At 37.0% G+C, this 14,698-nt stretch overlaps 1 protein-coding gene across 2 annotated transcripts; it reads left to right on the top strand.

Moving 5' to 3' along the window:
• Window positions 1-10,057: 10,057 nt before the first annotated feature.
• LOC110647129 (uncharacterized) lies at window positions 10,058-14,240 on the top strand. Of its 2 annotated transcripts, XM_021800822.2 has the most exons (6): window positions 10,260-10,401; window positions 10,813-11,108; window positions 11,400-11,506; window positions 12,092-12,599; window positions 13,601-13,719; window positions 13,829-14,240. In XM_021800822.2, the coding sequence occupies exons 2-6, from the start codon at window positions 11,058-11,060 to the stop codon at window positions 14,028-14,030; spliced, it is 987 nt and encodes a 328-aa protein (XP_021656514.2). In that variant the 5' UTR covers window positions 10,260-10,401; window positions 10,813-11,057; the 3' UTR covers window positions 14,031-14,240. The 2 variants fall into 2 exon arrangements, with proteins under 2 accessions (XP_021656513.2, XP_021656514.2); XM_021800821.2 differs by lacking the exon at window positions 10,813-11,108 and having other exon boundaries at window positions 10,058-10,401.
• Window positions 14,241-14,698: the final 458 nt, after the last annotated feature.

Genomic DNA, 14,698 nt, shown 5'->3' with positions numbered 1-14,698 from the left:
TTCCTAGACTATATTTATTTTTATCATTTTTAGAATTTTATTAAACTTTAACACAATAAAATAATTTAGGACCTAGTTGTAAGCCTCTAAGAAGTTGAGGGATAGTATAATTAGAAGTTAAAAAAAAAAAAACCCAAAAATTTAAAAAGCAGCACCCCCCCCCCCCCCCACACTCTCTCTCCCCGACTCCACTCTCCCCCTCACTTTCTCCCTCCCATTTCCGTCCGGCCGGCCAGCATCAGTGCCGGCGAGGTACCGCCGGCCTTCCCCCGTGTCGGAACAACCACCAGACGGCGGCAGCACCGAGCAGGAGGCAGCAGAAAGAGAGAGAAGGAGAGAGGAAAGAGAGGAGAGAGGGAGAGAGCGCGCGATAAGGGCCCAACTTTGCGGCGTCGCCCCGGCCGACTCCGGCGGCCATTCCAGGTGATTTCAAGTGCCACAGACTACCAAGATGATGAACTTTCAGATTAGATCAGTGGCACCCCATTTGGTGGCCGGAGGAAAGAGAACCGGTGAGGGAAAGTTGGAAGAAAATCATATGGGTTTCTTGGTTTCCGATCACTTTTCTGGTGATCCGACTGTCAGATCAGAAATCTAAGGCCACAGATGGACTCAAGATGACGAGATCTTCGAGATAGGACCGATCCCGCTCCGATCGGACACTGTTTGAAAAAGGCGATAATCAGACGGTCTAGATCGCTTGGTGAGATTTTTGAACTTTTTCGATTTTTAAAATTTAAAAATAATTTTATAATAATTATTAACACAATTTGGACTTAATTTAGGTACAATCGGATCGTGGATAGCGCACCGGCACTGGGAATGCATTTTCAACCAGATCTGATTGCCCGGTGGCTCGTCTTAGAAAGTGGTCGATATTATAGTCAATCCTAACATTTTCAGACGTTTTGGATGTGTTCCAGGTGTCAGAATTGGCAGAGGTAAACCCGAACTCCAAGTTGCTTATTTTCGGCTAATACCGATTTAGAATAAAATTAATAAAATATTCATGGATGATCAGAAAATTATAATTCCGTTTGCAATAGCCTTATAATATCATTAAGGACTACGGGGCAAAATTTTAGAATTTTTAGAGCTCGTTTGGGTAGTTTTTTTTAGAATTTTTAGAGCTCGTTTGGGTAGTTTTTGGAAAAGGGCTAGTTATAGGGGCTAAATTGTAATTTTTTGAATTATAGTTGTTGACTGTTTGGGTGGACCCAGGAGGGGCCTTGTGATGTGAATGAGTTGTGATTATGAGATTTGTGGATATATAAGTGTATTCTGAACTCTTTTACAGATTGGGTAAGTCCCAGGTATAGGAGAAACTCTGCCGGATTTCAGGCATGAATTAAGTTGTCTGTTGCCTCTTTAGAGTTTTATTTTGACTTAGTACTAATAAATTTATAATTTAATTATTAGGTGATTGATGTCAGCTATTCTCCTCTATCCAGTAGCCACAATAGTCCTTGGTGTACTGTGAATAAAATATTAATTTTAATTGTAATTTCGATATTATTATATGCTCATGCATCACTTATATGTATATATCTATGTAGTTAAACTCTAGGCACGTTTTATGTTGTATTCACAACTGTTAAAGTGCCATGAATGTTGTTTGTGGTGATTTGGAGCAGTGTGCGTGCGTGTGGTATGGTGTTGGATATTGACAGGACGGGTAGACACGGCTTGAGATCTTCACTGGGACCCGGTCCTTCGGGTAGACATGGCTTGAGTTCTTCGCTGGGACCCCGTATTTGGTTTATTAAGCAAAAGTCCGGCTTGAGATCTTATCTGGCAAAGGTTGGATTAAGAGGGCGGTATAGGGGATCAGCTCCCATATATGTATTGTTTGACACTCTCGGGTGTGTGAGTGCTCCAAATTGCCTTTTTGATGTGATTTATATGAAATTTATGACGATATTGCATTTCACTCTACAGGGTGCATTAGCCATAGAGATTATGGTTAAAATTTATATTTTACTCTCTGAGTCGAATGCTCACTCCTGTTCACCATATTTTTCCAGGCTACAAGAAAAGACCTTTTTCAGAATAACCTATTCCTTTCCTCGTAGGTTATGAAAATAAAAAATTACTTAACAGTATTATTATTATCTAAATCTGTAATTTAGAACTCTGCATGTACTAGTAGTAGCAATAATCCTATCAGGGACTGCATGAATTTAAGTTTTGTATTAAAAAATGAAAAATTTTTATGAGTTTTAAATAGTTTGTAAATGATGTAACAGGGTTGAGCTGGGCTCCTCTAATTTTAATTTCTGATAATTACTGGACTAAGTTGGCCCGAAATAAAATTATAACAATTTAACTTAAATTATTTTATATGCATATTGGGCCTAAATTGTGGGCCTGGTCATGGCTTTGAGAACAGTAAGGCTTACTACAGGCCTCGGGCGCTTTATGCCGGCCCAAGTCCTAGTGCCGATCCGGCCCATAGGTTGAGCTGTGACAAAGTTGGTATCAGAACTTAGGCTCTAGATTCACGGGAAAAAATATACTTGGGAGTGTAAAAGGAGTCTGGTTAGGATGTTATATGCAGAGTATAGAATTATGTTTTATCTTTTTCTGTAATTCTTTGTTTCTAGATTCTACATTATACCTCGGGAAATATAAAAGTGCCTCAGTTAGTGTCTTGATTTTTGTGGAGTACATAGAAATGTGAAATAGAGTTAGTAGACATGTTGATGTCTATCATGAGGATACGTACTCCAAGAAATGCTATATTTCTGTCTGTATGGGTTTAAATGGTGTGCCCATTTCGTGCAAGGCACTAGTACATAAAGGTGAGTCTTGAAAGTACAGTTGCCCTAGATAAGGATGAGGATACTACTGCTGGCAGTCATCAGTGGATGACCCAGTCAGAATAAGTTATGATAATAGAAGATTCAAGAGAGATAAGAAATTGGGAGACCTAGTCTGTCAGAACGTATCGTAGTAACTATACAATGTTCTCAATGTCTGCTCTATAAGCTGCAGATTACAGTACCGACATGGGATTATTGTGTAGAGCTGCGTACTTCCTTGTAGTGCTTATGATGAGGATGTTTGCAAGCAATCTCTGTTTTGGTACAGTTATGCCAAAATAGGGTTCTATTACTGCAAAACAGTTTGGAAATCCTAGGTAGAGATTTAAAACCCTATAGCTAGAATATTAAAGGGTCACAGTTGCAAGGTAGCTAGAATCAGTGACTCAATTACCCTAACATGAGCTACAGTTACATCAGGAATTGCTGAAAGACTAGCGGTTTCAGTATAGTCATAAATTAAAGGTAACACCTATAGGGTGAGGCCATTTGGTCTTTGATATGGGGTCTTAGAGAGTTTTGGCATTGTAATGGACCTTTTGCCTAAAGTTTAGTGAAAAACAGTATCTTCCTTGTGTAGCAGTAGGGCGCAGGGTATGATTTTTCTCCCCTAAGGGAGACAGGATGCTATGGATGATGTTCATAGCCTGTGAAACGACGCTTTAAGGGGTTTGCAGTATGATAAGAGTAGATAGCCTGACATGGTTGTGGCAAAGTGAAGGATGTAGTACCTTTTTCGCAGTCAATTATGATGTAAAGTGGTCTTATTCTTTCAAGAGGGATAGGGGTTTATTACTAATAATGGCGACCAACAAAATAGTGCCCAAGATGGGACTGTAGAGTGTGGTAGAGAGTAGTTGGCTCGGTTATTCTGGAGATTGATACAAGTTCCATTATAGGAATCATATATAATCAGATCATGATGGATGTAAATCCTTTGAATTTGATGACGGTTTTGGGTGCCCGGTATTTTAAGTTTTGGCTAATTGAATAAACATGGAAAAAAATAAAATAAATAAATAAAATAATAATAATAATAACAAATAAATAAAAAATTACTGCAGAATCAGTTCTCGAGGTAGTAAGGGTATTATGTAAGCTAAATGATAAGAATAGAGATCATACAATAAAAGTATGACTGTAATTTCTTGAGTTCCTTCCTAACTTCATATTGTTCAAAACAATAGTATAATCTAATTACAATAGTGTTAAGAGTCATAAATTAGCGAAGATAAATCACAGAAGGCCAATGGACAGAGAAAGTGCAGAATGAAAATTTGGACAATTGATTGCAGATGTAATATAATCTAAATGCCAGTGGAAGTACTAGCTAGAGTGGTCAAATGACCAAATCTAAGTAGCACAGATACGTGATAACACGGTAGAGACTCTGAAAGATATAGTTAGCAAGTATAGCTGTCATGTTAGGAAGAAGAATGGAACTAGGGATAGAATAGTCAAGTTCTATTTTGGGTAAGACAAAGGAAATAAATGAAAGGATAACCTGAAGGGCGCATAATAAAAGGAAAAAAGTTAAGATATAGGGTAGGCTAAGTGTTATTCTTGGCAAGGTGAATGACAAGGATGGAGAACCCAAAATGGGACCACATTAGTGAGAATAGTGATGGAGGTATGGAATCTAGTAATGTGATACTCATAGCATGATGTAGTTGAGGTAGTGCCAAGGGCTAAAATATAGAGCTTGGAGTTACATGATTGGATCATACTTTATCTATTCCCTATTCCTAAAGTGAAGTGAATAGCAATGGGGCAAGATTCTTTTAACTTGTTAACAGTATCAAGAAGATTAGGCGAGGAATACAACGATAATGAGCAAAAGCTAGAAGGTGTGCGATGGTATTGCGAACTATCTAATTAGGCAGAGAAAAAGAAGTTAGTAAGTAGTAAGTTGAATAAAAGTCAATCTAAGGGATTAAATAGGTATGATGAGAGGAAAGAATTATAGATAATGACACATAGGCTTTAGGTTAGACCTTTGAGATAGTGAGAAGGTAGTTAGAGGTTCGTTATGTATGTCAGGCAAACATTTTTAGTGTGATCAACAGAATCACTTTGCAGTGAAGCAATAACGACAGAACAACAGTAGGGGTAGAATGAAAAGTGACAAGTATGAGTGGTTATAAATCACTAGAAAGTTCAAGGATCAAATTAATGACCATAGATAAGGGTGGAATTAGTGCTGGAAGAATCTATTAGTGAGAGAAATCTTTCAGGATTCAACAAAAGTTAAGGGCACAATATAAACGATGATAGATATGAATCATAAGTCGAGTATAAGTAAATTTAATAAATTATAAAATATTATGTCAGGAAGGACAATGGTATGGTAAAGGGGTCATGCAGATGATACCTTATAGGTAGAGCACAATTGTGCTAGGAGATGATGAAGTTTGAAGAGAAATACTAAGAAATATAGGTTAAATGTTATTATATGGACAATCGGGCGTAGTTTACTGTAAGAGGACATTTTTCTTTCTCTTCAAGTTTAACTTGTGCTTTTGATTCTAGAGTGTTATATAAGGAACAGAAACTGAGTCAAGGAGACCTAGTTATTTGCGAGTTTGGTAAGCACCAATTCATACACAATCTCCTGATATGAGAATGATAGTAAGTGCATGTCTAGTGTTAAGTATGAAAGGACGATCATAGAAATGATAGGAGTTAAATTGAGTTAGCTACTAAGGCTTGCAACCGTCTTAAACTATGAGTTGGAGGAAATACTAATTATGGATGAGTTTCAACAGATGAAATTGTTGCTAATGGGAAAAGTTGAGGCAGAAGTTTAGAAAGCTATGGGCAGTATATGTGATTATATTAAGGAGAATGAACACGTGAAGTATCTTATTTAGAATTAAGGCATGGCACACATTTCCCACATCCGTGTTAGTTCAGATGGAACTTATAGTTTCAGGGGCTCCTATCCATCCAGAATGAGCAATATCCTACTAAGGCTGGTAGGGAATGATAATGTTCTGATAAGTAATTTGAGAAAGAGGATACAAAAAGAACTTTCTATGGTTAATTACAAGTGTTATGTAATGTGAAGAATGTGCTGGCAGGAGTCAATCATAAAGTTAGAATTCTCGAAGTAATGGAACTAGTAATCAAGATAAGACTAAAAAAAAAAGGTTAAAGTAGATGATGGGATGGACATCCTTGAAGGAAAAGGTGTAAGGGTGAGATAGGACTAAGATTAAGGAATAAGTACAGCATGTTGAAAAGATATCAAAGATAGCAGAAATAGGAAAAGAAAGTGGATAAGATTCAAAGGACAGGAAAAAAGTTTGGTAGAGCTAGTTATAATGATGAGGATAAGAAGGAATAGGTATGCTAGGAACACACGAAGAGATGTTTGAAACAAGTTATTATGAGATGATAGATTAAATGAGTAGTAAAGCCTCGATCTGAGTGCCAATGTGTCAGAAGTAGGCCACATACTAAGAAGTTTTAGGAAGAAGTCTAGATATTTCCATTCCAGAGAAGGAGTGGGAAATGGTAAAGTTGCATTAACTGGGTTATCAGCGAATACAAATACATTTGTCCTATAAGAGAAGTGACCCAGTTCACTTTCCAATATTGATAAGTGGTGTAGGGTACGCTTGACATTTGGATGGAGCTCTACATAACTAGTTACATAAGATGGACAATAGCAGGTATAAGTACCTTAGTTATGACTCAAAGTAAATTGGGAATTTGGGGTATTATAAGGGATGCACAGGTGTTGATCACTGAGGTCACAAGACGAGTAAAGATCTCGAACAAGATGCCTAAGTTAGGGGCTACAGGAAAGCTACTCATAGAATGCCTTAGGATAAGGAACATAAGTCATGTTTTGGGAAAACAGAGATTATTGAAACAAAGGAATGAGGACTGAAGTCACCAAGAGACACGTTAGGGCGTAATAAAAATGAGGTCAGCGCCAAAATTGATTAAAGTTATCTGATATCAAGTCAAGAGTAGTGGAGTTATAATAAATACCTGAGATGTCAGAAGAATGGTCAATGAATAGCCAAGAGATAAGAGCATCTCTAAAAATAGATGATGACAAATAGGACACTATAGTAGAATCAGAGAGCAGTAGAATGTCATATATAATATACAAAGAGTTTGAAGAGTAAATGTTTTATCAATCTCAGCATAGCTGGAGGAGTCATGATTGTACTTGTTCTAATAATATTCTTTTCTTTATCTCTTGTTTATTCGAAAAGTCGAGGACGAATTTTTCTTAAGGGAGAAGAATGTAACAACCCAAAAATTTTTAAATTATAAATAAAATAAAAAGGAAATATTATGTTATTAATATCATAGGATTTATTTGAACTGATTTTAAAATAAAGGAAGATAATAATAATAATAATAATAATAATAATAATAATAATAATAATAATAATAATAATAAAGTAATAATAATTAAATTAATTAAAGTTAATTTAGTAAATGAGAATAAAATAATTAAATTTTCCTAGACTATATTTATTTTTATCATTTCTAGAATTTTATTAAACTTTAACATAATAAAATAATTTAGGACCTAGTTGTAAACCTCTAAGAAGTTGAGGGACTAATAATATAATTAGAAGTTAAAAAAAAAAACTCAGAAATTTAAAATGCAGCAGCTCCCCCCCCCCCCACTCTCTCTCCCTGACTCCACTCTCCCCCTCACTTTCTGCCCCCCCATTTCCGTCCTGCCGGCCAGCATCAGTGCCGGCGAGGTACCACCGGCCTTCTCCCGTGTCGGAACAACCACCAAACAGCGGCAGCACCAAGCAGGAGGCAGCAGAAAGAGAGAGAAGGAAAGAGGAAAGAGAGGAGAGAGGGAGAGAGCGCGCGACAGGGCCCCAACTTTGCGGCGTCGCCCCTGCTGACTCCGGTGGCCATTCCAGGTGATTTCAAGTGCCACGGACTCCTAAGATGATGAACTTTCAGATGAGACCAGTGGCACCCTGTTTGGTGGCCAGAGGAAAGAGAACCGGTGAGGGAAAGTTAGAAGAAAATCATATGGGTTTCTCGATTTCCGGTCACTTTTCTGGTGATCCGATAGTCGGATCGGAAATCTGAGGCCACCGATGGACTCAGGACGACGAGATCTTGAGATAAGACCGATCCCGCTCCGATCGGACACCGTTTGAAAAAGGCGATAATCGGATGATCTAGATCGCTTGGTGAGATTTTTGAACTTTTTCGATTTTCAAAATTTAAAAATAATTTTATAATAATTATTAACACAATTTGGACTTAATTTAGGTGCAATCGGATCGAGGATAGCTCAACGACGTTAGGACCGCATTTTCAGTTAGATCCGACTGCCCTGCGGCTCATCTCAGAAAGTGATCGATATTATAGTCAATCCTAACATTTTCAGACGTTTTGGATGCGTTCCAGGTGTCAGAATTGGCAGATGTAAATTCGAACTCCAAGTTGCTCATTTTCGAATAATACCGATTTAGAATAAAATTCATAAAATATTCGTGGATGATCAAAAAATTATAATTCCTTTTGCAATAGCCTTATAATATTATTAAGGACATTGGGACAAAATTTTAGAATTTTTAGAGCTCGTTTGGGTAGTTTTTGCAAAAGGGCTAGTTTTAGGGGCTAAATTGTAATTTTTTGAATTATGATTGTTGATTGTTTGGGTGGGCCCAGGAGGGGCCTTGTGATGTGAATGAGTTGTGATTATGAGATTTGTGGATATAGAAGTGTATTTTGAACCCTTTTACAGGTTGGGTAGGTCCAGGTATAGGAAAAACTCTGTCGGATTTTCAGAATGACTTAGGCTGTCTGTTGCCTCTTTAGAGTTTTATTTTGACTTAGTACTAATAAATTTATAATTTAATTATTAGGTGATTGATGTCAGCTATTCTCCTCCATCCAGTAGCCACAATAGTCTTCAGTGTACTGTGAGTAAAATATTAATTTTAATTGTAATTTCGATATTATTATATGTTCAAGCATTTTCATGCATCACTTATATGTAGATATTTATGTATTTAAACTCTAGGCACGTTTTATGTTGTATTCACAACTGTTAAAGTGCTATGGATGTTGTTTGTGGTAATTTGGAGTAGTGTGCGTGCGTTGGCATGCGTGTGGTAAGGTGTTGGATATGGATAGAACGGGTAGACACAGCTTGAGATCTTCGCTAGGACCTGGTCCTTCGGGGAAGACACGGCTTGAGTTCTTTGCTAGGACCCCGTATTTGGATTATTAAGCGAAAGTCCGGCTTGCGATCTTCTCTAGCAGAGGTTGGATTAAGAGGGCTGTATAGGGGATCAGCTCTCATATATGTATTGTTTGACACTCTCAGATGTGTGAGTGCTCCAAATTGTCTTTTTGATGTGATTTATATGAAATTTATGACGATGTTGCATTTCACTCTACAGGGTCCATTAGCTATAGAGATTATGGTTAACATTGATATTTTACTCTCTAAGTCGAACGCTCACTCCTGTTCACCATATTTTTCCAGGCTACAGGAGAAGACTTTTTTCAGAATAACCTGTTCATTTCCTCGCAGATTATGAAAATAAAAAATTACTTAACAATATTATTATTATCTAAATTTGTAATTTAGAACTTCGCATGTACTAATAGTAGCATTAATCCTATCAGGGACTGCATGAATTTAAGTTTTGTATTAACAAATAAAATTTTTTTATGAGTTTTAAATAGTTTGTAAATGATGTAATAGGGTTGAGTTGGGCTCCCCTAATTTTAGTTTTTGATAATTACTGAACTAAGTTGGCCCGAAATAAAATTATAACAGTTTAACTTAAATTATTTTATATGCATATTGGGCCTAAATTGTGGGTCTGGTCATGGGTTTGAGAACAGTAAGGCTTACTACGGGCCTCGAGGGCTTTATACCGGCCCAGGTCCTAGTGGCAGTGCGGCCCATAGGTTGGGTCGTGACAGATATATATTTTTAATAAAGTAATTATTTTATAAAAAAATTTCATAAATTAATAAAAAATAATGGCACCTTAAAAAATAAAACTAGTTTATTAGTATAATACAAACTTACTAAAATTTACTATTATTTTAATAAATAATAAAATAAAATATTACTTTGAATTAATTATTTTTAAAGATATATTTTAAATTATTATTATTATTATTATTAATTTAATATACTTTTATGAAGTGATTAATTTACCAGACAAAAGGCAAAAATTTTGTGAATTTTAAGTTTTTTTTTTTTTTTAAGTAAAATATTAGACAAGTTTCAGAACAGTAGGGTTGAGGGTTGTGTGTTGACGGCGGTGGAGAAGGGGAGAGGAAGAAAATGGGGAAGAGAGAGAAGAAACAGAAGCATAATCAACACAGAGCCAGAGGAGCTTCTTATTATAACACACAAGAAGATGAAGATGACTTTAATTATCAGCAGAGTTTGCCATCGTCTTTCTCTGATAAAGACCCAGAACCACAAGGTGATTTCGAAGAAGAAGAAGAAGAAGAAGAAGAAGAAGAAGAAAATGAAGAAGAGGACATGGATAATGATGCAAAACCATCCAGCGATGTTCCTTCAAAATTTCTTCTTTACCAACAATCTGTGCAGGTAATGACCCAGCAATAAAAAAAAAATTGATTATTCTGTTTGATGGCTGAGAAAGTCTACTTGTATTTGATTATTTTGCTAGACTAAGCCAAAACCCAAAACCCACTTGCCAATTTTGGTTCATGGTGCTGCATTTGGCAGCTAATTTGTGGGAGTGGACATTTCTATCTTAATTGGTTTATGACACTCGAGGAAATAGAAAAAAAAATATAATTAGATATCTCACCGAATATAGGTGTTCCATGCCATAAGGCTAAACCACCGACCCTGCTTCTTGGTTTTCGTCTACATTGCTATCTCATCAATGCTTAAATCATATCCATCGGTTGGAGATTCAGCTCTATACTTAGGTTTACTGGTTTTGTTTCTTGATTAATTAGCTGATATGCAGTTCTCTTTCTTCTTCTTTAGTGGAAATTTTGGGGTTTCCCTCCGTAGCCCTGTGATGCACGACCTATGGATTTGTTGAGGCACTGGCAATGCAAACTTCTACTTTGCAACTGCAATAGCTTATACTTGCTTGCAGATTTTTTTGGTGGTTGAGAGTGGCAGTGCCATGCTTAAACATGATAGGAAGCTAAGAAAGCCATCTGTCGTAAATCTTCTAGATGGAAAATCTTAATCACTTTTACTGAAACCTGGATACTTTTCTTTTGATGTGGCATCTATTGGCCCTCGAATGTTCAAACCCCAAGAAAACTTTGCTGGTGAGGAGATTTCTTTTGTTTCAGCCTGTTGCACATATTTTGGAGAGGCTTGGTTTTATATGAGAAGATTAACACGTTGTTGGAAGTCATTTTTTCATGTGTTTTTTAATTGCAGCCTGTTATAGTTTCTGTTGTACACTGAAACTAGATTGTTCTTTGCATCTGTAATAAACTGAACTCTGTTGAAATATATTGTAATTTGTTGAAAAATTAGTGGGTTTATTATATGCTTGTCCAAATTTTGTAGTTTTATAATTGTAAAGGATTTCGTCAATGTTCAATGAATTGCAGTCACCCAAAGGAGACATCAGCTATTTGCAGAAGTTCTTTTTAATGTATGTTGGTGGGAGGTTGCCTCTCCATCTCCAGGAAGATTTCTGTGGGACTGCTCTTCTCAGGTGAAATACTTGGACTGAGTTCCCATCTTGAGATTTGGTGTTGCTTATGATAGTTTCTGAATTAAAAATTGAACCGTTAATACTCTGACTATTTCATGAACTTTTTTGACACGTTTATGGCGGTTATAATCTTAGCTTGTGATAGTTTTGAGGAGACTATCGTTTTCTGGCTGGTGGCATGATTGCTGCCTGGGTGATTTATTACTTCATGGCCACTTTGCTTCCTGGCTGAAATTGCTAAGAGTGTATGATGCTATTTATATATTCATTAAAGCTGTTATTTCATTAACGTTCCAAAAAATGTAAGTGCTAAGCACAGTATGGTGGCTGAGCCCTGCTGCTTTAGTTTGAGAATTGTTAAGAGTTGTCTTTTAAGAGCCCTTTCGTTAAAGCTGCTATTTCATTAACCTTCCAAAATATATAAGTGCTACTAACAGTAGGGTTGATGAGCCCTGCTCCTTTAGTTTAAGAACTGTTTAAGAGCTGTCTTTAAAAGCCCTGACTGGATTACATAAAGGCAAGAGTCATCAACCTGATCTTCAGTTGTGAACCTTCTAATATGTGAGGCCTCTATGTTTTTGACAGCACAGAATGGCTCCGTAGTGACTCAAGACGGACTGCTGTGGGAGTGGATTTGGACCTTGAGGCACTAAATTGGTGCATGGAGAACAACGTAAGTAAAATTGGGGCTGATGGATATTCTAGAATGTCCCTCTTTCATGGAAATGTTTTGCAACCTTTTGAGGCTAAACTAGTCAGGTTTGAGCCCCAAGAACTGATAAGTAACATTAAATTAAGAGAGCACAAAGACAATTCAGAGTGTAATGTGCTGGAATCTACTGTCCAAGCAGGCTCATATGATTCTACTGGTGATAAGTACTTGAAGAGAAACTTCCCATTGCCAGCAAGAGACATTGTGTGTGCTTTTAACTACAGCTGCTGTTTTCTTCATAAACGAGCAGATCTGCTTTTGTATTTCAAACATGTTCTTGATGCTTTGTCCAAAAAGGGGGGTATATTTGTGATGGATTTATATGGTGGAACATCGTCAGAGTGCAAGCTAAGGCTCCAGAGAAGATTTCCAAATTTCACGGTATATCATATCTGCTCTAAATACCATGGCAAATTACAGAATAAGTGTGAGGTCCACAATTATATATTTGGCATGCATCACTTTCCTTTTGGGGCTAGATTCATGTTTAGAGGACATAAAATCCTAGAGCATCAAATCTTTGAAAACTTAATGCTAGTAACCTTTTTATTAATTTGAAATGGACAGCAGCTCTACAAATATAGAAATACTCTCGCTATTTTAAACGTATAATTATTTTGGAATATGAATAGGCATGATTGTCATAAGTAATGTTTTTCTCATAACGAGGGCAGCATGAGTTTAAATTGCTAAATGCCTCCTAGACTTTGTTGTTATGAATCCCAGTTTTTACGTGCAAGCACAAACCTGAAACTGCATCTGTCAATTCTGAATTGTATTCTTGATGCGTACGTGCATTATGAGGTTCTATAGTTAGTGCCCTCCTCTCGTTGAATTCCTAAATTCCTTTTAAGTTTCAAAGAGGAAAGGGTGCCCCCTCTTCCCCCCCTCCTAACACACCACCCCCGCGCCAATACTCTCGCTATTTTAAACGTATAATTATTTTGGAATATGAATAGGCATGATTGTCATAAGTAATGTTTTTCTCATAACGAGGGCAGCATGAGTTTAAATTGCTAAATGCCTCCTAGACTTTGTTGTTATGAATCCCAGTTTTTACGTGCAAGCACAAACCTGAAACTGCATCTGTCAATTCTGAATTGTATTCTTGATGCGTACGTGCATTATGAGGTTCTATAGTTAGTGCCCTCCTCTCGTTGATTTCCTAAATTCCTTTTAAGTTTCAAAGAGGAAAGGGTGCCCCCTCTTCCCCCCCTCCTAACACACCACCCCCGCCGCCCCCCCCCCCCCCCCCCAATGATTCAGAAGTGCAAAGAGATATGATTCTAGTGCGGAACTAAATCTATTGCCAACTTATAGTTACTAATTCAAAGTACAAAGTTCCTTCTTCACTATTCACCTTTTTTTATGAAAATGTACAGTATATTTGGGAGCAGGCTGAATTTGACATAATTGAGCGCAAAACAAGGATTAGCCTCCACTTTCATCTTCAGAAGCAGCAGAAAAAACTTCGTCATGCATTTTCATACAGCTGGAGGCTGTAAGTAGTTTGATTTCCTATTAAATGTTCAGCTTAGTATATTTGCTGATAATGACATCAATATATTTGGGTCTAATAAGTTGGTAATAATGAGTGCTCATGTGTCCAGGTGGTCACTGCCAGAGATCAAGGACTGCTTGGAAGAAGCAGGATTTCATTCTGTCCATTTTTGGCTTCGGCAGATGCCAGACAGTGAAGAAAACAGAACTACAGAGGGATTTGGTGTTGGTCGAGACATAAAGTATGAGGAGGTCAGAAATTTCGAACAAGAAGATTCTTGGAATGCATATATCATAGCTGTTGCAAAGTAAAGCCATATTGTGGCTTCATCTTCTGGAGTTGATCTTGCTATGCTATATGCATTGCTGCAAAAGAACTGGAATGATATATTGACTCGGTTCTAGAGAGATTTTGTCTGCATTTATAGTAGCCACGTTTTGGAATTAAATTTTCTGAACAATACTTTGTGTAATAGATGATAGTTATTTCTTCAAATTGATATCATAAACTGTGGATTTGCATCTTCTTTCCTGAAACTACATCTTCAACTTTCAGGGTGAGGTGGGGTACGTGGTAGAAAATGAATTCAAATCCCCAGAGCACCTCATCACAGGAAGACTGAAATAGCTTTAGTTTTCCTATTATCTTTCATTTTTCTTTTTCTTTGCTTGAAGAACATAGTGCGAGGAAAATCTTAATATTGATGGCTGAAATTCATGATTCACTCTCTTCTTCACTTGGACTTCATCATGGTTTTAGCTTCATAGCAATGTTCCAACAAGAGGTCTAAGATAGTCTTATATGCTTTAACATTAGCTTCATTTTGATGTTGCACAATGAGCAATCACTACAGCATCTGATTCTCACTGTGTTGATGATTAACCTCTAATAAGTGATAAGTCTCTGATAATTCTCAATCCTCTCTGGTGATGAATTTCCTTGGGAACTCTAAAAGCCTTGCTTGTGTCTATTTGAGAAT

Source organism: Hevea brasiliensis, chromosome 6 (genome assembly GCF_030052815.1).
Source record: "Hevea brasiliensis isolate MT/VB/25A 57/8 chromosome 6, ASM3005281v1, whole genome shotgun sequence".
Lineage (NCBI taxonomy): Eukaryota > Viridiplantae > Streptophyta > Magnoliopsida > Malpighiales > Euphorbiaceae > Hevea > Hevea brasiliensis.
The sequence above is the reverse complement of the archived record's forward strand: the minus strand, read 5'-3'. Positions and strand labels throughout refer to the sequence as shown.